Raw genomic sequence first — 19,263 nt, 5'->3', positions numbered from 1 at the left:
ATATATATAATTGTTTTAATTTAAATTAATAAAATTCAATTTAAATAAGTTCAAAACTTATATAAAATTCTGTTTAGAATCAAACGTGACTAAAAGTAGGGATATAAAGAGGTTGGTATTGAATTCAGTTAAAAGTACGCTTTATTCTCCAGCAGAAATATCAGCTAATGATCCTTAACGCTTATAAAAGTTAAATTGGAAATATCGCTTATATTACCGCTGCAGAATGCAGTGTATTTCGTTCTTCGATGATAAAAAAAAAGTCTAGTCAAACAAGCCAAAGCCCATATCGTCGTCCTCTGATTCAGATTCTTCTTTAGCCGGCTTCTTTTCCTCTGTTAAAAGAAATATTATTCGTTATTTTCACAAGCATTCAATATATCATTATAAACATCTTAAATAGAAGCCTATTCTTTTTAGTTGAATTTTTTGCATAATTCTCTTTCCCCTTTTTTTCGCGTTGAAGAGAAAAGATAAAGTGCAAGAAATTCAACTAAAAAGAATGGATCTTAGAATTAGGCTTTTGAAGTGGTAAACCTACCTTTCTTCTCTTCAGCTGGAGCTGCCGCGCCACCAGCAGGGGCTGCAGGAGCACCAGCAGGGACTGCTGCACCAACTGGCATGGATGATAGTTTCTCTCTGCCTAGAATTGCAAAACAATATAATTTGATTTGGATTACATGTAGTTCTGAAAAACAATTGATTGACTTGGTGGTTCAATCTCTAAATTTATTCCAAGTATGTTTTGGTTTTGTAACAGGTTAATTAGAAAATCAAAAGTTGGGTAAAACAACTATGAGACAAATAGTTTTAGGAACTCATATTATTCATTTTACAAGTTTGTATTTGGTCATGGAAATACAATAGATCTATTCTTTGTAGCTGAACTTGTATTTATCCTTTTTTTTTCTCTTTAGTGGAGAGAACAATCATATAAGAAGTTTAAAAGAACAAATCAAATAAATATTTGTAATATCCATTTTTATAAATGCAGATTAAGTTTAATCTTGGTGAATAAGATAGAAAAAAATTAATTTATTTCAGCTAACATCAAGAAGGAACTTGGTTTGCAAATAAACAACCAATATACATTTATCCTATCTTTAACTTACGCTTCTATATAAATTACTTACTCTAGCTATTGCTATATCCTAAGCCTATCAGAAAAAAAAATCCATATATTCTCTCTGAGCTTACTTACTCTACATACCACAATTTTGTTTCTCATGCACTTTTAATTATAGGCACTTATTTAACTTCAATCTTATTGTAATTTATTCTTTATCTCTTTTCAATTTGTAGAAAGAAATAAAAAAATAGTTAAATCAAGATTAAAGATAATCTGATAGAAACAATCATAAATGTTTTAAAGAATGTATCGACATACCCTTGGCAATCAGTTCATCCACCGATTTGCCATTTAATTCATTAATGACCTTCTTTAGTTTCTCAGCATCAGTTTCAATTCCTACTGACGACAGAATTTTTTCAATGTCATTCTGGCTTGGCGAGGCTTTGCCTCCCAAAACTGCCAGCATGTAAGCGGCCACGTAACGCATTCTGTAAAATAGTATATTAAAATATAAATGCAAGATAATTTGTACAATGTGATTATTCTAAGAGCTAATTGTGCTCAGTAAAAGAAAATATATCCTCACAATCATTCAGTCGAAAGATGGTGAAATAATCATCATGAAATAAGAAGCTTCTATAAATATACGTGAGATACGTTTGGCTTATACATATAAGAACCACAAACATCATTCGCGTGATCGGAGCGTGATAAGTAACGTATCTATATCTTAAATATTGATATATTTGTACCGGATCATAACCTATTGCACCTTGGCGCGCGCGAACTCCACTTCTATTTTCTATCAAGTGCCTCATATTACTCTCAAAATTTACACTATATTGTTTAATAAATTTAATCGTAACTCGGATAAGAGTGGATAGCGATATTAGTTACATATAATCTTGGATATTTGCGCTTTCACGTGAACGTGATGGATGGAAAATAGAAAGTATCCATCGATATGGCGAATTGTAAAGTGCGATCGAACAAAGACGTTAATTAATTCGATCTATCGATATTCAGATAATCCGAAATGTAGAATATTATTCTTTATAAAAATAAAATTTAAGTTTAACCATACCTTTAAGTCTTACGACACGAAACGTGAATCCGCCGAAGCAATATCAAAACGTGTACGAAATTTGTACCGGAAAAGCCCAGAAAAGAACTGAAAGAAATAAATCTGATGAAAGGATGATAGATAGAAGACTTCGTGTCTTACTGTCGCGCCCTCTCGAATGCATTTGGATAAACTTAGCCAATATGTCGGTTAATTATGGAGTTTCAAAAATATTCAGATCAGTATTTGTAGTCCGTTTTTATTTTAAGATCATGTTAGTAATATCTTAAGATGATAATACGACTTGTGATTGACTTATGACATCTTAAGATCGTACTTGCAATTTGAAAATCGATTAAATACTGATGAATATTGTCCATAGTTTAAATTATAAACAAGTTTTTAATTTATCGATTGATCAATTACATTATGTACAAATGTATTAGTTAATTAATTAAAAAACTTTTCTTATATTTATATAATTATATTGGATCTCTTTTGAATTATAAAATCCTGACAAAAATTCTTTTAGAATTCTTCATATAATTATAAAATTATCTGGATAATTATTGTCAAATCTTGTTTAATTACACTTTAGAAAACTTTGTATAAAATATAAATAATTTTATAAGAAAATTTTTAATATAAAAAATCATTAATTGTTGACAAAATTATATGATTTACCGATTGAACGTAAAATGCCAAACTTTAGCTTATGGCTTTTAGATAGAAATGATAGAGTGCAGCATGTGTTCAAACACGTGTTGCACTCTCACACCAGATGTATACCAGTTGTATGTTGAAATCAAAATAGATATTTATCGAGCTTTATTGCAAAAGTCAAATATAATTAAATCATATTTTCTTTAATTGAACTAAAATATTAGACAAATTATTAGATATAATTGCTCCATGCAATAATTAATTTATCTTTGATCTCGAACATCGCTAATCCCATATGCTTATTCTTAAAAAAATATTGTGACCAATCTTTTTTTCACACTATTTTCAGTAATTCAAGAAGGCAGATGATCCAAAATGACCGATCAATACCTAATAAAGGAAAGGAAGCTTTCCAGCAGAGGCACAAATCGACAAAAGAATAATTCTGTCTTGTTTCTTATTGATTATCGAACAAGGACAGAATGACTCTTGTCAATTTGTCTCTTGCTGGAAAACTTATAAAATTGTTGAAGATACTCGGGTGAATCCAATCTATCCTTTTGGAAAAATAGTAAAAAAAAGAAAAAAAAAAGGACAAATACATCGTCAATTTTTACACCAGATAGGAAAAGTAATAATGTGGGCTTTTCGAATTAACTATTTCAAAGATATTCAATTCTTTATACATATTACGTATTATTTAATTGAAAGAAAAGATACACAAAGTTCTTTGTAACAATTTTCTAGAAAGAAAGAAGGATCATATCAATGTACACAATATCATAGATAGAAAATACGTTTTTAATTTTTTAATACAATATTACAAAAAGTAAATGCATGGATTTACTTATTCATTAATCGCGTTTATATTAAAAAAAAAAATAACTTAATTCATAATACTTAAATAGTATACATTGAAATGTAAATGTCTTTTTCATGCAAGTATATCGGGGCGTAGTAATATATGTGCTCAGTGTATTTGAATTTTTCATAATGCGATTTAATTAGAGTGCTATTCTATTTGTGCGTTTGTCGTGCAACAAATATATGCAGGACAGGTTTGAAAAATTTGTCTTAAAACAAAAGCGCACAAAAGAAATGACACCCTTAAAAAGTCCTTAAAGTAAACTAATATAGATAAACTTATTTCATTATTTCAATCGATATCGATCAATGTCATAAATCAATGATATAAAATCCAGTAAATGTAAATATCGGCAATACTATTTTCATTTATATTATCTGCTTTTTCTTATTGCAATTTTTCCTAAATTATTTATATATATTCCACTTTCTGATTTACTCTGCCATATGCTGAAAATCTAATTCATAATTCACATTATGTATACTATAGATTTTCAATACTGACCGAGTATATTGAAATATACAGCTCTTATATGATATAAATTATATACGAAAACGTAACAAAATTGCGGTATAAAATATACAAAAATTAATATTATAATCGTGCCGCAACAGATCTATATATGTAAAAATATGCTAAAAACAATACAATCAAGAATTTAATTAACTTGAAAAACATTAAATTGATATTTAATATTGATAATTTTCACAAGAATTATAGAAAATAATATTCCATGTACGTGTTTCGAATACTGTTAGTATCAGTCGTGAAATATTTACGCAAAGTTTGAACATACCTTTGAAAGATATTATTGTCTCTTATAAACTACTATCTTAAAATTATTAGATAATCGCACTGTTTGCAATTATATCCATACTACAAAATGTTGCGATAACTTTAATCCTTTGTTGAAGGCACAAAAATCAAGTCTTTTCAAATTCATTTAACATCTTACAAACATTTTATTTGTTTGTTCATTCAATTAATTTAGCTTTAGCTGAACAGAATTTTAAAATAATCAGCTACTTTATAATTATCTTTTATTTAGTTAGTCTTCTAAAATAAGCAGAGTATACAAAGAACATGAACATGATTACAGTTTTAATTATAATATTTATTAATATTAGTGTTTGTTTTTTACTTAAACGAATCCATCTGATCTCAACAAGATTCCAGTAACCTCTGCGTTAAAAGCAAGTTTTATGAATTAAACTATGCAAAGAAAGTAAAGATATAATCCTAAATCTTAATTTCTAACTCAGAATTTACGCGAAAGGCAATACTGATAATTGAAAAATTTATCAAAAATATTGATTTAAAAATTTCCTCCGTTAGACAAAAATTTTTGTTACATATTATATCTGTTACTAAGGCATTGTGTATTATATTTGTTTTCTTATAGCAATAACATCATCTAATAAATCTTATTTTAATTTATCTATTATATGTCATCATATGTTATTATATGTCATGGGTGATACTGTCATTTTGAATGAAATTTAATCTTTCTTCTTCGTCAAATATTGATCCATCATCAGATAACTCATGTTCCTGACTCATCAGAATATACTTGGTTTGTGCGTTAATGTTGCGTTCCTTTTTATGAGACTTTTTAATGGAAGTCGTTTGCACCAATTTCATTAAATTCATTGCTCTTAAGCTATTTGGAGGCGTTGTATCCAGAAACTTGGATTTTGTGGTATTTTTTACATTTTCCATATTATCTGCTTCTCGACTTATAGACGGTTGAGGATCGTTGGGATCATCATAAACAAACTCTTTATAACTTTTATTCTTCTCCTTTTCACGCATAGTAATACACATCTCTTTTTCGGCATAATTTTTGTCGAAATGATGCTTCAAAGACCAACTGGTAGGTTCTTCCAACATCTTATTATTATTTCCAAAGTTGATATGCTCACTCTTTTCGATATATGATCGTTTTTTCTTTAAAATCGGCTTCTTGTTACGGTTATGTTTGTCTTTCTTGTGTGATTTTTTAATCGAGTCTATATTACAAAGCAACTCCGTCGTCGACATATTTATTGGAGTTGATCTACCATTCTTATCTTTTGGATTTGTAGTATCCGTCACTTTCGAAATGTTTATATCAGTCTCAGATTTTTTAACGTTATCGCGTTCCGATATAAGATCGTGTTTTCTCAATTTGGAACAACGTGCTACTGGTGTCACGCATCTGGAACAATCAATTTCCTTTGATGTTCCTTGTACAGATTCATCTTCTTCTTGTGACATATCGACCGCAGAAACATAATTCATAATGTCTGGAATTCGTCGTTTTTTAATAGGAGTAAAAATCTTAAATTCATCGTTTATATCTTTACATCCTAAAGACACGAAAGTACTTGAAAATTTGGGTGTACTACTTTGCAAAAATGTGCTTACTGACTTCTCTGTAGGCGATATGTCAGGAGATTTATTCTTACATAAGGTTCTGCAAATTTCCTCTTCATATTTATGTTGTAATAGATTATTTTCCTTGTAATATTCGTAATTGTGGCATTCAACAAAATTGGAAGTTCTTTTGCTACGTTTGTCTTTCTTATGTGACTTTTTAACTGAATGAAAGCCAAGTAATAAGAGTCTACTTGAATTTACATTTTCGGGTGTGTTTGGTCGATCAAGCTCGGAATTCTGTGAGTTTGAGACATGAATCGCATCAGGTATCTGACTTTCAATATCTTGATCAATATCGCAAACACCCTCGAGTGATATTTCAGATTTCGTTAATTCCATTTTTTGATGAGGATCTTTGATCGAGGTTTTAAGCAACATCTTTCTATTTCCATGTTTCATCTTTTTGTGCGATTTCTTAATTGATTCGGTCAATACGTGCTTTAATATATTTATGTTGTTTTCGGGTGTAACTACTACGTTAGTATTTTGAGAAATATTTGAACTAAATTCTGGAGACGCTGTTCTATTCTCACTGGTCACATTAACATTACAAGTACCTGACGAATCGTTTTGCAACAATAACTGATTTACTTCTTCATTGCAAACATTCTTGTTGGAACAATCTTTTTCTTCATTATTTTGATCTACAAGACATGCCTTAACTTGCATATCTTCTTCACAACTCTCATCAATGGAATCAATATCTTGCATTTTATCACTTTCTATTTGATCCAATCCACTTTCCAACGAATCATTTATTGTCGATGCAGTTTTCTGCTGCATATTGTAATCAAAATCTGATTCAGTGTTACGATGTTCGTCATTGTAAATATGTCTCTGAATATTTCTGATTTTCTTACGAAATTCTTCATTTTCCGAAGCAACATAGCAATTACTTGTAGCAATCACATCTATTTCCGGAGATTCCATAGTTCTTGAAAATCTCTTCTGTAAATCATCATTTTTTATAGAAACATCCATCTGCTGAATAGACGATGGTTCTTCATAAGAATATAATTTTTCCTGTTAAAATAGAAATGTTAGTATATCAATTATAAATATATATATTGTTTATATTACGAATATACATATATGTATGTATACATATAAAATTTATTTTAATGAGATGATAATTAAATGTGTGTAGAATTATAATATATAAAGATTTGTAAGAATTAATTCACAAATAAGACAGCAAAGATAAATCAATAATAAAATATAATTGTATATACCTTCTTGTGACTCTTCTTAATAGAATTTATACTTTCAGGAATTACATTTATTATATTTTCAGGTGTATGTGATCTATCATCTAATTCTTGGTTAAATTCCTGAGATAGATTCCTAGGTGTACTCACAGGTATAACAAGGCTGGGTCCTTTTGATCTAATGAATGAATTGAATGAGTAAAAGGGATGTGAAGATTTATAAGAGGCATTTTTGTTGAATGCCTCTTTCTTTCGTCTCTCGTCTATCTGTTGTCCTATCAACGACATTAAATAAATTGTTCTTGACCGTATGTGCATATTATCTTTTATATCAATTCTATAGCTCGATTTCCGATTTTGTTGAGGCGTTTGATTCTGATTTTCGTCGATAGATTCTCCAGATGTCATCGGAACGTTACTGTCAGTTGAATCAACTGAACTTAAATTTAATATGGATGACGATGTATCAGTGTTGATCGAACTGGTAGAATTCTCGTCATAACTACTGTTTCCTTTTGGACTTGGACTCGAGTCAAAGTTCAATGATTTTCTTATTCCTCCTACAGTGTCTTGACGAAAGGAATTATGAGTGGAACTGAGCGCATTCATTATTTTACTTGATCTAGATAACATTCGAAGTGAGTTGTATATACAACAGTCTGAACTCGTATTTGGCGAATTCCAAGTATCCGTATCAGTAGTATCAAGCAATGATTTAGCCATTTTGTATTGAAATAGATATCTATTTTTTCTTGGATAATGTTTAGTCGATGTTGTAGGCAATTTAAATGTATGTGGAAGAAACTTATCTTCACTCGGTGATGTCACTTTTATGGTCACGTTTTGTAATTTTGAATTGAAGACACTGTTTTTACTATCGCTGTACACTTCATTCATCTTTGCTAACACAGCACAGTTAAGTACAATTATCTTTGTTATTGTATATATATGCTTATATCATACATACACAAGAATACATACATAAAAATGTATATACACACGCTTATGTAAGAGAGTGTAGAACTATTTCACAAAAGGATTGTATGGTCTTTTCATGAGAATTGTACATCTAATTGTGCTTTTCTTCTCATAGATTCCTACAACAAAAAGAAGTCATTTAAAGAATAAAATATAAATTATTTTCTATATATATTTATAACTTAAATAACTTTAATAGCATCTTAAATAACTTTAGTATACTAAGATAGAAGAGACTTTAAATAGAGTGAGAAAAGTTTGGTCACAAAAGTTTGGTTTCGTGTGATTTGAATCATTGCCTAAATAGCAAGCTGTTCTTACAATATTGTATAACAAAAAATAATAAAATAGATTTTAATCCTTCCATTAAAATAGATGTTCCATTAAAAAGAAAAAATAAAATTGTTCTAAAAGCATTAAATAAAAATTTTCAAGTTTCACTTAGTCATTATATAGAATATAGATCATCTTACACAAAATAACTTTTAACTAACTTTTTATACAACTGTTATTTATTTGTAAGATAACTGAGCACATTTAAACCAAACATACTGCATATACATATACAATTAATAATTTAAGTTAGAATATAGACATGTAATAAAAACTATAATAATGCTTTAAATAACGCGCACTAGAGAAGAGACAGAGTACAACGCACTATTTATCAAAAGTAAATTATTCTGTAAATATGCGCGCGCATATGAGCAACAGGAGGTTGTCCGATAGAAAAAAAAAAGACAAATACATAAACAGAGAGCATTTACATCAGAATATAAAATACAAAGCATCCATGAAATAAGAAATACCTCCTTATATTTTGCGTTGCAGTTTATGATGGAGACGAGTTCCTGACCTTTCTGACGATGAACTTAAAACGTGGCTGCGAATGTTAGAACATGAGCGGCCGAGAGTCACTCTGACAAATTACACTGAAAATGTGCGTTCCGCTCCTGCTAATGCGTTCCAGATGTCAGCGATAATACATGCGACGCGATTGTTATGAAATTTGACACAAGAACGACTAAAAAATCAGAAATCAATCACTAATATACACGGCGAAAGAGTCAGTACAATCCGATTATCTTTGTTCCGAACGATTTTTGCATATTCTGTAGTGCATGATTTTTCGACAGTGATGCCAGATATGCCTCGCACTCGCGCATGCGTGTTTACAGCTTAGCGCGCAGTGCTGTAGCCATTAGATGAAAGTAACGATGTGGTGTCGTGTGGACCGCGAAGTCTGTGCGCCAAACTGAACAACAGGAGGAATCCCAAGAGGAAAGTAGAAATGAGGTAAAGTATTTTAGGTTAGAAAATGAATTGCAATGGAGTCAGGAAAAAGGCTCAAAAAAAGGTATGTATCCGAAAATTTAGAAGATCTTGGTTAGACGAAAATATCTTTAAAGGTTGGTTGGCAGAGAATGATAATAAAGTTTGATGTAAAATTTGTAATGTTTTGCTTAAATGTTGTCGATATAATTTATCAAGGCATGTCGAAATCAGCTTCTCATATAGATAATGTAAATAGTAGAAATTAATGTAGAAATTGATACCTCACAATAAGAGGTATGTCTAATTTCTATATATTTATAATTCTATTTCTCTTTGGGGCGACTAAGGACGCCAGTTTTACGAACGGATTAGATACTCTATTGGCACTTTAGGCTGCGCGCATGCGCGAGTGCGAGGCAAGCTGGCAACATTGCGTTTTCTTACAAACCACAATATGTACCGTGATACTCAGGACCACCAAACTGCCATAGTTTTTCCGTCACCAGCATTTGTGGCGTCCTCATAACTATGACACAGAAAATGAGGAACTAATATTCAATATGGCTGTCATCGTTTCCGGCATTTGCTACGTGTTGCTTGGTGTTGCTATATTTGGCTACGTTTCCCGCATGAAAATATACTACTAGTGTCACTGCTGATATGAACAGTGATACTACTTGTGACTAGTAGTGTAGAAGTGTAATTATAAATTCGCATTAGTGTTACTAGTAGTATCACTCCTGGGATGAGTTGTGACACTACTAGCACAGTATATACAGTAGCGCAACTTAATGAAAATTAAGGTACCACATTAAGGGCGGTAATAATGCCATAACTTAATGAAAATATGAATACCGCCCTTAATTGCATCAGCATCAAATGGAATGTTTCTCTTGTAATAGTCCAGCGTAATGCATTTTGATTGGCTATGATCATTGCAGGAGTAATATTTCATGTATCGGTCGACAAAACTTTTCAAGCTTGTTGATTGGCTGTAGAACAGAAAGATCCAAGAATCAGCCAATTAACAAGTTTAAAAAGCCTTATTGATCGATATGTAAAATATTAAGCTTAGCTAAGATTAGTACAAATTAAATTAAATATTGATAAAAAAAAGATGAAAGAATATACAGAACATTTAGTCACAAATTAAAGGAATACAAGGTGAACAGAATATTTATGCGCGTATTCATAGTCAGGCCTTATATATACATTTAAGGCTTCATTAATGTTACCAAATATTTTATATTTTTAAGAATTTTTATCTTTTAATTGTATTAAAAGTATATTAAACTACAATTGTCTTACATGCTAACAGTCGATGATAGTCCTTAAATATAATTAACATGTATGATCACGCTGTAACATAGTTTCGTTCGTAAAGCAGAATCCCCATTTTGTACTTTAGCGATAGCGATCTCAACAATTCTTACGAGATATAAGAAATCTCTTTGTACATCAGTAAAATATACATGTATCGAGAAAAGGAAGATCTAGACATGTCTAACATGAAAACTAACAATATATTCTGCATTAGTACGTTGCACCGATATTGCGAATGGGTCAGTTGGATGGAACGTGAACGCAACTAATCGTCTTGCAGCCGTTGGTGTCGTTCGTCCTAGCATACCGGCATACATTCTAAATTTTAAAAGACCCGAGTCACGTGCATAAAAGCTGCATAAAAGAAAAGAAATTAGAAATCACAGGCAAAGATTAGTTTTCTCGATAACTTTCTATCACGAGGATAAGAATAAATTGCCAACCGTATTGGATGTTCCCCACATGCTTTTGGGCGTTCCATCATAGACACCCATTTGTCGTCGTAACAAAATAAAGATAAATCGAGGTATGGAGAACTCGAGTAGGATTGTGCACATATTGGTAACTGAGCAAGCAGCCTTTTTGTAGCTTCAGTTACGCCTCCATATCTAGCGCTTATTATCGTTTGCTTAAATCTTTGCTGCAACAATCTGAAAGGAAATGAAACAAAGTTAAAGGAAAATTATTTAAATAATCATGTATTTTATGTATGCATTAATGTTAAGATGAAGAATAATATTATATACCGTGCATATATATTGTTAGATGGTGAACACATGTACTGACAATCTGTGCTCATTCTGGCATTTCTGAAAAAGTCGCTAAAGTTTTCGAATTGGGTTAACAATTGAGTCGACGCGTTGTCGTAAGCCGCCAAAATTTTTGCCGTAACCATATCGTAAACCACTAATAAAGCCGGCTGCGCATTTGGTTCAGTTGCTTGCAATGTTGCTACTTCTTCGCTAGCATATCTCACCAAGATATGATTGGTATCCAATAACTGCATCTTCCACATTCTTAGAGAATTTAACTGATCAAAATATTGATAAAATCTTCTCAGTTCATAAGGATCCTTGGTCACATAGCTTATATATTCTGCTCTTTTGTATAAATATACTAGTAATCTGTGCTTCAAACTATTTATTGCAACATCCTTAAATGGCCGACAATTAATCCCAGGAAAAGCACTCGTCACTAAATAAGCATCGTCTTCCATGCAAAACCTAACATATATCATTTATGTTGTATCTTCATGTCTTTTATCAAAGTGTTAATAATTGTAACATTTAGTAAGATAATGTGTGCGCTCACAATACCTTCCTATTGTTCTGACATTTATAAACATGCCGTCAAGAATTTGAAAGATATGAATCATTTGATGCTGTACAGATAAAACTGCTAATATATCTTTGTATAAATATAAACCTAGAAAGGAAATAAATTTATTTTAAAAGTTTGAAATATTGTTAATTCCCTAATTGACCAATATTTTAACAAAAGCAATTAAAAAAAGCTTTGCCTATTTTGAATTTCTCATTCAGTAATACTCATATACTAATCAATAGAGGAACAATAGACTACTGAATTATTTGATATCCGTTGATATTAAAATATTGTATATTCAGAACCTAAAAATGATAAAATTTGTTCAAATAATTCAAAAGTACAAATTCACAGGCTAGAGTAATTTTTCATTTGAGTCAAGTTTCATTGCTGGACAAGAGGTTCAGCACCTATATAAAAGTGAACAAAGTTTTTTGTGCTCTTCTCAGCAAATCATACTCGTACAATGCTAGATCCAACTTGGTCAGATAAGCAGCGATAGTTTGTCTAAATTTCGTTTATATACCTTGATTGTGCGACAAATAAATTTTGTCGACTTTAAAATGTCTAGTGTCACATAATTTTCCACCCCTTAAATCAACAAGGTGCAAGCTATAATCTTCAAGCGGTGATCTAGGATTCGGTGTCAGTGCCTCATTATTGGAATAAATCTTTAAGAAATATTATTTTATTAAACACTTTTTCAAAAAGAATAATAATCTTAGATAAAACGATTAGAAATTTTCTGCTACCTGATAAAAATGTGGCCTCAATTCCTCAGGGATATGAGCGGCCGAGCCCACGATTACATACCGAGCGTCATCGGTGAAAAGACTGCATTCTCTGTTCAATTGCTGGTTGCTTTCTACTACATTTATAATCCACTTTACCTACAAATACGTTTCAGAGCTGGTACATGAATTTCACCGGTTCTCTCCCTTTCTCTCTCTCTCTCTCTATCTTTCTCTCTATTTCTCTCTTTTCTTTAATCTTTTACAATCCGCGAAGTAAAGGCGTACGCCGTGCGGAGTCGGTTAGTATCCAGTACCTTGAAAAATCGCGCGAAGATATTACTTCGTATGTGAAAGCTACAGTCGTCGTTCTTGTGGCCGATGTACTCGCCTTCGCAGTCGGCCAGTAAGTCTGCGGCAGCCGGTGCTCCGCGGTACTCGTACACCTCGATCGAAGTCTGATCCGCGCTGAACGCCACTAAGTACCTCCCGTCTGGGCTAAACTTGCGAAGGAAGCACGGCGGCTTCTCCACATTCATCACAGTGAAGTTGGGAAAGACATTCTGGTAGAACTGTCGAGCGCAGTGCACATGGGTGCCTGGATATGGACAACCCATCGTCTCCCTACGTCGGAGACGCACCACCACGTTCTGCGGGCCGATCCTGCGTGGATTCACAGGGCAGGGATCTGCCACGGATTCGATCCTACTCTCCCTCGTCGCCATCCTACAAGCTCATCGCGCGACAACGGAGCACGTAAACGGCATCCGATCGCGGAGAAAATTGCCGATACTACGTGCAATACATCGGATCTTTTAACAGGAGCGGACGTTGTTTACTTTCGATATTATTCCCAACGTCCTTATGTGAAACTGTGCAAATTTCAAAAACAAGGTTAGCTATCAGTCAGATGGACGAAAATTGCGCTTGCGCAATTTTATTGTGATCGTTCACAGAATGCCACAACGGCGGTCGAGGAATGATTGGTCGAAACGGCCGGATCTTAAAGATAAGAGCCAATCATGTTTGATCGTCACTTCAGAGCAATCAAACGAGTGCATTTGACAATTTTTTTTTACTCCAGCTAATAAGCAAAATAATGCGATTGTATATATTGAAGTAAGAAATATTAATTTTTTTATCTTTTGTTAGATTTATTCATAACTTATGACATGTCCCTTGGTCTTATTAAATTGTAAATTTGAATATATGTAAAAAAGAAGCTGGAAGATAATAACATAATACTATACTATTTCATTTTGATTACTTTAATCACTTATTACTTTTTATTTTTGTAATTACTGATTATAATTACATTATTAAATGTGATGTTTGCTATTATTTGTTGTAGTTCATCAGAATATTGTATAATTGATTTATCACTTTAATTACTATGACGCTGATATATAAGAATATTTTATCAGTGTTTCATGATGCGAGTAGTCTACTTGCATTATAGTATTTTGTATTAAATATTTAAATTTATGTATTTATATACATGATTTATCGATCAAACATACTTTTGTTGTCATGGACACAAGAATGCTGTCAATAGTACATGATGATCGTTATTTAGAATCTAACACAAAAATACGTTAAGAATTCTTTCCGAAAGAATGGCAGACCAGATGGAATACATAGTACCGCCATGGGAAATTGAAGCTTACGTAGAAAGCTTGAACATTTCGGAGCTCGAAAACGTCGGTACAAAAAGGTAAATCACACTTTTACATATTCCCTTATCATTCGATGTAATTCAGAAATCGATGTGAAAATGTATGAGTTTCTTTCAGTTGGTTGGATTTCCACAAAAAAATGACGTTGCTAAACCAGCAGAATGTGCTCGAGATAACGGGGCTACGTGAGGAGAGTGTCATGGAATGGTTTATTTCGTTAAAGAAAGTAAATAATTAAAAAGAACAATTTGTAAAATATGCTATAAGCAGTGTTATAGATACGATATCATTAAGCAGAAAGATTATCGATAAATTCGAGATGTGCAAAAATATAATTTTCTGTAGTAACTTTGTTATAATTTTATTATAATATTTAATAATCATGACATTTAATCAATTATAACTACAATTTTTATAATATTCAATAGTAATTATATTTAATTAATATAATTATAATTTTTTCTATTTTAGTAACATTCTATGTAAGTGAGAAACTAGCTTTCGATATAACTGTCTCTTTTACAGTGTCATTTATTTAATCGTATTTTTAGATTCCCATTCTTGTATATGAAGCTATACAAATCGACATTTGGAAGCACAAGGTGTTTCCACTTTTGATAGATTTTAATGGGGAACCAACAAATACATTTATGCTATTCAGCATATTCTATCACGAAGTCATCACGATTTCGTTATTGGAAAATATATTGTTTCATTGCGAAAGCGCGCAAACATTGGATGACACAGTGATTGACCTCATCGATTATACTGTTCAACACGTAACAACGCTTCTCGATGGAAAAACTTTAGAAGTATATGAAATCAAAGACCCTAAGTAAGATATTCTCTATTTTAACTAAATATAAGAAAGTATAAAATAAACAGAGAATACATATATAAATTATTTAGAGGATATACATTTTAAATTTTCGTGAATATCAAATTTGTTAATCACACATGTGTGTTTCGCTTCAGCTCTTGCTTGGAAGAAATAGTAGAGAAGCAAAGGACATTTGAGTTTGACATTGGGATGCGGTGTATTTCAATTCTTCATTATCTAATAGAAATTTTAGATAACTTACCTCTTTGTGCAATTTCGCGCATGCTAGCTATACACGACGTTCCATATTTATTTGCACAGCTGATAGAAAGTCAACCATGGAAGAAGCAAAATGAGGATGGTAATCCATTTTCATCTATTAACATCTATTTTCTAGCATCCTGACGGAGTATGATAAATTGAGCTATCGTTAATTTTCTTACAGATGAGGTGTTGATGTATGAAGGCAGCTGGAGGAAAATTAAACCGAGTGAAATTGGAAAAATTAATAAAAGGGAGGGACAAGTATGGTTTGGCTTGCGAGAATTACTTCTTAATCCAAAATGTTCTCCGTACTATGAAATCACAGAGCACAGGTTGTCCCAGTTATCAAAGGTACTAATTATTAAGTGAAAATGGATCGAAGAATTAAACGCAAATGAGTCATATTCGGTCAAAGAGAATCTTAGTGCCTAATAATATATTGTGGGAATTTTTACAATTTCCTGCTCATACTGGACGCTGATTATTTGTCTTGAAACAGTCTTAGACTTACTTCAGCTTCAGTCTAAGACTGTGTTATAAAACTGACAAATAATCGGTAGTTTGTTTAAACTAAAAATTGTAAAAATTCATACTATATTCATACTTTATTGGATTCTAAGACCTGTTTTGACCAAATATAGTTCTCTTCACTCATTTGTGTACTAATATCGATACCTGTTAACAATAAAAAATATACATGATTTTTAATAGAACTCTATACCTTAGCTACAGAAATATTTGCATGACGATATACTCGATCAAATTGCACCTTTGATAGAACTTAAGAGATGGTTAGCTTACTTAAATATATCGCCAGCGATGCCCTCTTCGAATTCAACTTGCCCGGTTCGCGTGGAAGTTATGCCGCAGGTATATTACTATTCTTCATTCCTCTCTCTTATCGATTATCAATTATACAAACTTAAATCATCAAATATAGATAAAGTCAAATATTCTGGAAAAATATCATAAAAAATGGAAGAAACTGGCTAGGCATCAATCCAAGTACTTATTTACAACAGATACAACTTACATTAAAGAGGTCGCACAAATTTTAAGTGATGTCTATGATTTGGAAAAGTTAGACCGTATAGAAACGAAAAAATGTTCGTTATGTCAAGAACCGTCTAAGAAACGATGTTCCAGATGCAAGGAAGTTTGGTATTGCAGCAGGTATATAGGAAATAATCAGACTTTACTAACAAATGCTAGATGCATTCAAAAAGTAATGCACTTGATATTTTTCTTATAGAGAGTGTCAAGTAAAAGACTGGGAAAATCACAAGAATATTTGCAACACAATAGCAAAAACTAAACAGTGATAATACATTTCTTAATAGTTAAGAATATATGTATTCATCAATACATTTAAAAATATATTATAAATATATCTTATCTTTTTAATTATAATGAAATATTATTACAGTCACGAATACAAAGATTGCAACGCTTTTTTTAATGAGGACATTCTCACAATTCTCGCGCATTTTGAAATTATTGAAAAAGAACAGTTGCAATCTTTATATCCATAATATATTTTAAGAAATGTTTGGAACAGACGTATTTGTGTAATTTATGTCAAATATTTTATTAAAAATTATTAATGTACAGCGCTTTGTTTAAGATATTCCATTAAAACATCCTTAGCAGGTGTATCTTCACCAAAATCCTATAAATAAATGTTAACTCAATAATGGAATAATAACGGTACAGATAAAAATATTAATAAAATCACATCAGCAAGGCATAATTACAGCATGGTTTGTTTATAATATGGGTTCTACTCAGTAGAGGGAGCCTAAATATCATCATGAATTGTTTTATAATACATATGTATAGATATGTATTATAAATCATGTGTTATATCTTTAATATATTATTTCATCAGATTTTATTAGAAAGAGCAAAAAATTTTTAATACAGCTTACCTTTATGACGACGCATGAGCAGCCAACTACTTTACGTGCTTTGCCTGCGCTGTCAATTTTACACAAGCCAGCCCATTCGCCTAACTTTTTATTATTATCTACTTTTATCAGTGGAATTTGATGTTCATTACACAATGCTTGAACCAATTTCTTATACATTGGTTCGTCGCAATTTTCTGCCAGGATACAAAGCATGGCTTGTCTTCTGCAATATAAAAGATATACATTATAGCATAATACTTGTTACTGTTTATGCATATAACAAGACATCAAAATATAGCAATTGGATTTTAAAAGAGAGAGCTTTTATGTTTCCTTAGTTATATTTACTTTATATATCTGTTTGTTTGCTTATATATCTGAAGTTTGTTCATTTTTCTTCTTGTTTTCACATTGGAAACAAAAAAGAAAAAAAAAGATGAACAGTTCAAAAAGTTTAACTAAAAAAAAATAAGCCTTATAATTAATATTTTTGTATCTTACTTATCTAAAGCTTTGGCAGCTTCATGGAGTCCGTGAACAACGCCGTCGTGAATGAGAGAATTCTTTAAAACTTCTTGTAGCGCAGTGTTAACATCCATACTACCACCCGCTGCCATCGCGGATGGCACATCGTCACTGTAAGGAAACAATTTTATTGAATACAGCATCTTAGAATATTAATTAGAGCTCGCTTTATCAATAGATATCGTTTTATTATTTCCATTTATCAGCTGTTATAACCATGTGTATATTTTTACAATTGCAAAATCTAAAACTAATTTTTCAATAATAAAAGTTTAATCAATTCTACAATAATGAATACATTTATTACGCGTCAAACTTTATTCCTATGTCACTAAACACTTGTTGCGAGATCGTATAGATCCGTACATTCATGATACCGTTAATTTATTAAGACTAATCGCACGACAAAAGGAGATGCGAAAGACATAAGTATACTCACTTTTCTACGTCAGACATGTTCGAGCGAGCTGGAGAGCTGGAAATAAATACAGGACGTTATTAATCTCTCTTTGCGAGATACATTCCAACGCTTTTGCAGGCGAGATATATGACGATCTTAATATAATAAACGGATTTTAACCACACCAATATCCAGCGTGGATCAGTTTACCTTTCTTGCAGGCCGAGAAGGAGTCTATCGCATTCTGGGCTTTTACGCATGCGTCATTTTGATCACCAGCGACGCCACGCGCATGTTCGACTGGCCGACATGTTGACGCGGAGCAACATCTACAGCATCCTGTTCAAAACAGCAGAGTTATCGACGATCGGTCATAATTACATTAATGTGTGTCATGCCCTCTATCGGCGAACTGTAGGTCCTAAGATTTGGACAAATATTCGCGCCAAATGTTACTATCTGCAAGAATGTTATGAAATTTGCAATCGTAGGTTTTTTATTGCTGCACTCGGAACCAGTTTAACTTATTGCACTGTGTGTATCAGTTTGGAAAGTGTAGCAATAAAAAAACAGACCTCGTATCGTGTCCTCGACGTGATCATATTGGTCTCTATCGGAATTTCTTGAGGACAAGTACTGTTTCATTAAAGAAGAATTATTCCCGATGCGATATAATTAATTTCATTTATCACGACTTGGACTGTTCTAGTATTTACGCTTTACTGATTTTCAATTTTTAACGATTATGT

The 19,263-nt window shown here is 31.8% G+C and overlaps 4 protein-coding genes across 5 annotated transcripts; 1 reads left to right on the top strand and 3 right to left on the bottom strand.

Moving 5' to 3' along the window:
• Positions 1 to 127: 127 nt before the first annotated feature.
• Positions 128 to 8,386, bottom strand: LOC108750788 (60S acidic ribosomal protein P2). Of its 2 annotated transcripts, XM_018490524.1 has the most exons (5): positions 7,314 to 8,386; positions 5,234 to 7,104; positions 1,388 to 1,560; positions 542 to 643; positions 128 to 335 (listed from the first exon to the last, which is right to left on the bottom strand). In XM_018490524.1, exons 1-5 carry the CDS (start codon positions 8,184 to 8,186, stop codon positions 265 to 267), a joined length of 3,090 nt encoding a protein of 1,029 aa, XP_018346026.1. In that variant the 5' UTR covers positions 8,187 to 8,386; the 3' UTR covers positions 128 to 264. The 2 variants fall into 2 exon arrangements, with proteins under 2 accessions (XP_018346026.1, XP_018346025.1); XM_018490523.1 differs by lacking the exons at positions 5,234 to 7,104; positions 7,314 to 8,386 and adding an exon at positions 2,157 to 2,238.
• Positions 8,387 to 10,833: 2,447 nt separating this feature from the next.
• On the bottom strand, positions 10,834 to 13,929 carry LOC108750454 (DET1 homolog). The gene is made up of 7 exons (XM_018489897.1): positions 13,237 to 13,929; positions 12,941 to 13,078; positions 12,715 to 12,859; positions 12,182 to 12,290; positions 11,612 to 12,088; positions 11,309 to 11,515; positions 10,834 to 11,219 (listed from the first exon to the last, which is right to left on the bottom strand). The coding sequence occupies exons 1-7, from the start codon at positions 13,642 to 13,644 to the stop codon at positions 11,036 to 11,038; spliced, it is 1,668 nt and encodes a 555-aa protein (XP_018345399.1). The 5' UTR covers positions 13,645 to 13,929; the 3' UTR covers positions 10,834 to 11,035.
• A 531-nt stretch (positions 13,930 to 14,460) lies between these two features.
• On the top strand, positions 14,461 to 17,001 carry LOC108750527 (zinc finger MYND domain-containing protein 10). The gene is made up of 8 exons (XM_018490011.1): positions 14,461 to 14,633; positions 14,713 to 14,821; positions 15,147 to 15,430; positions 15,571 to 15,776; positions 15,861 to 16,030; positions 16,406 to 16,549; positions 16,620 to 16,852; positions 16,932 to 17,001. The coding sequence occupies exons 1-8, from the start codon at positions 14,536 to 14,538 to the stop codon at positions 16,999 to 17,001; spliced, it is 1,314 nt and encodes a 437-aa protein (XP_018345513.1). The 5' UTR covers positions 14,461 to 14,535.
• Positions 17,002 to 17,242: 241 nt separating this feature from the next.
• On the bottom strand, positions 17,243 to 18,822 carry LOC108750434 (40S ribosomal protein S12). Its single transcript, XM_018489870.1, has 5 exons — positions 18,725 to 18,822; positions 18,554 to 18,589; positions 18,091 to 18,225; positions 17,608 to 17,812; positions 17,243 to 17,348 (listed from the first exon to the last, which is right to left on the bottom strand). The coding sequence occupies exons 1-5, from the start codon at positions 18,772 to 18,774 to the stop codon at positions 17,280 to 17,282; spliced, it is 495 nt and encodes a 164-aa protein (XP_018345372.1). The 5' UTR covers positions 18,775 to 18,822; the 3' UTR covers positions 17,243 to 17,279.
• Between the last annotated feature and the right edge of the window lie 441 nt (positions 18,823 to 19,263).

This window comes from Trachymyrmex septentrionalis, unplaced genomic scaffold, assembly GCF_001594115.1.
Source record: "Trachymyrmex septentrionalis isolate Tsep2-gDNA-1 unplaced genomic scaffold, Tsep1.0 scaffold37, whole genome shotgun sequence".
NCBI classification, from domain to species: domain Eukaryota; kingdom Metazoa; phylum Arthropoda; class Insecta; order Hymenoptera; family Formicidae; genus Trachymyrmex; species Trachymyrmex septentrionalis.
Note: the sequence above shows the minus strand (reverse complement) of the source record. Positions and strands in the feature narration are given on the sequence as shown.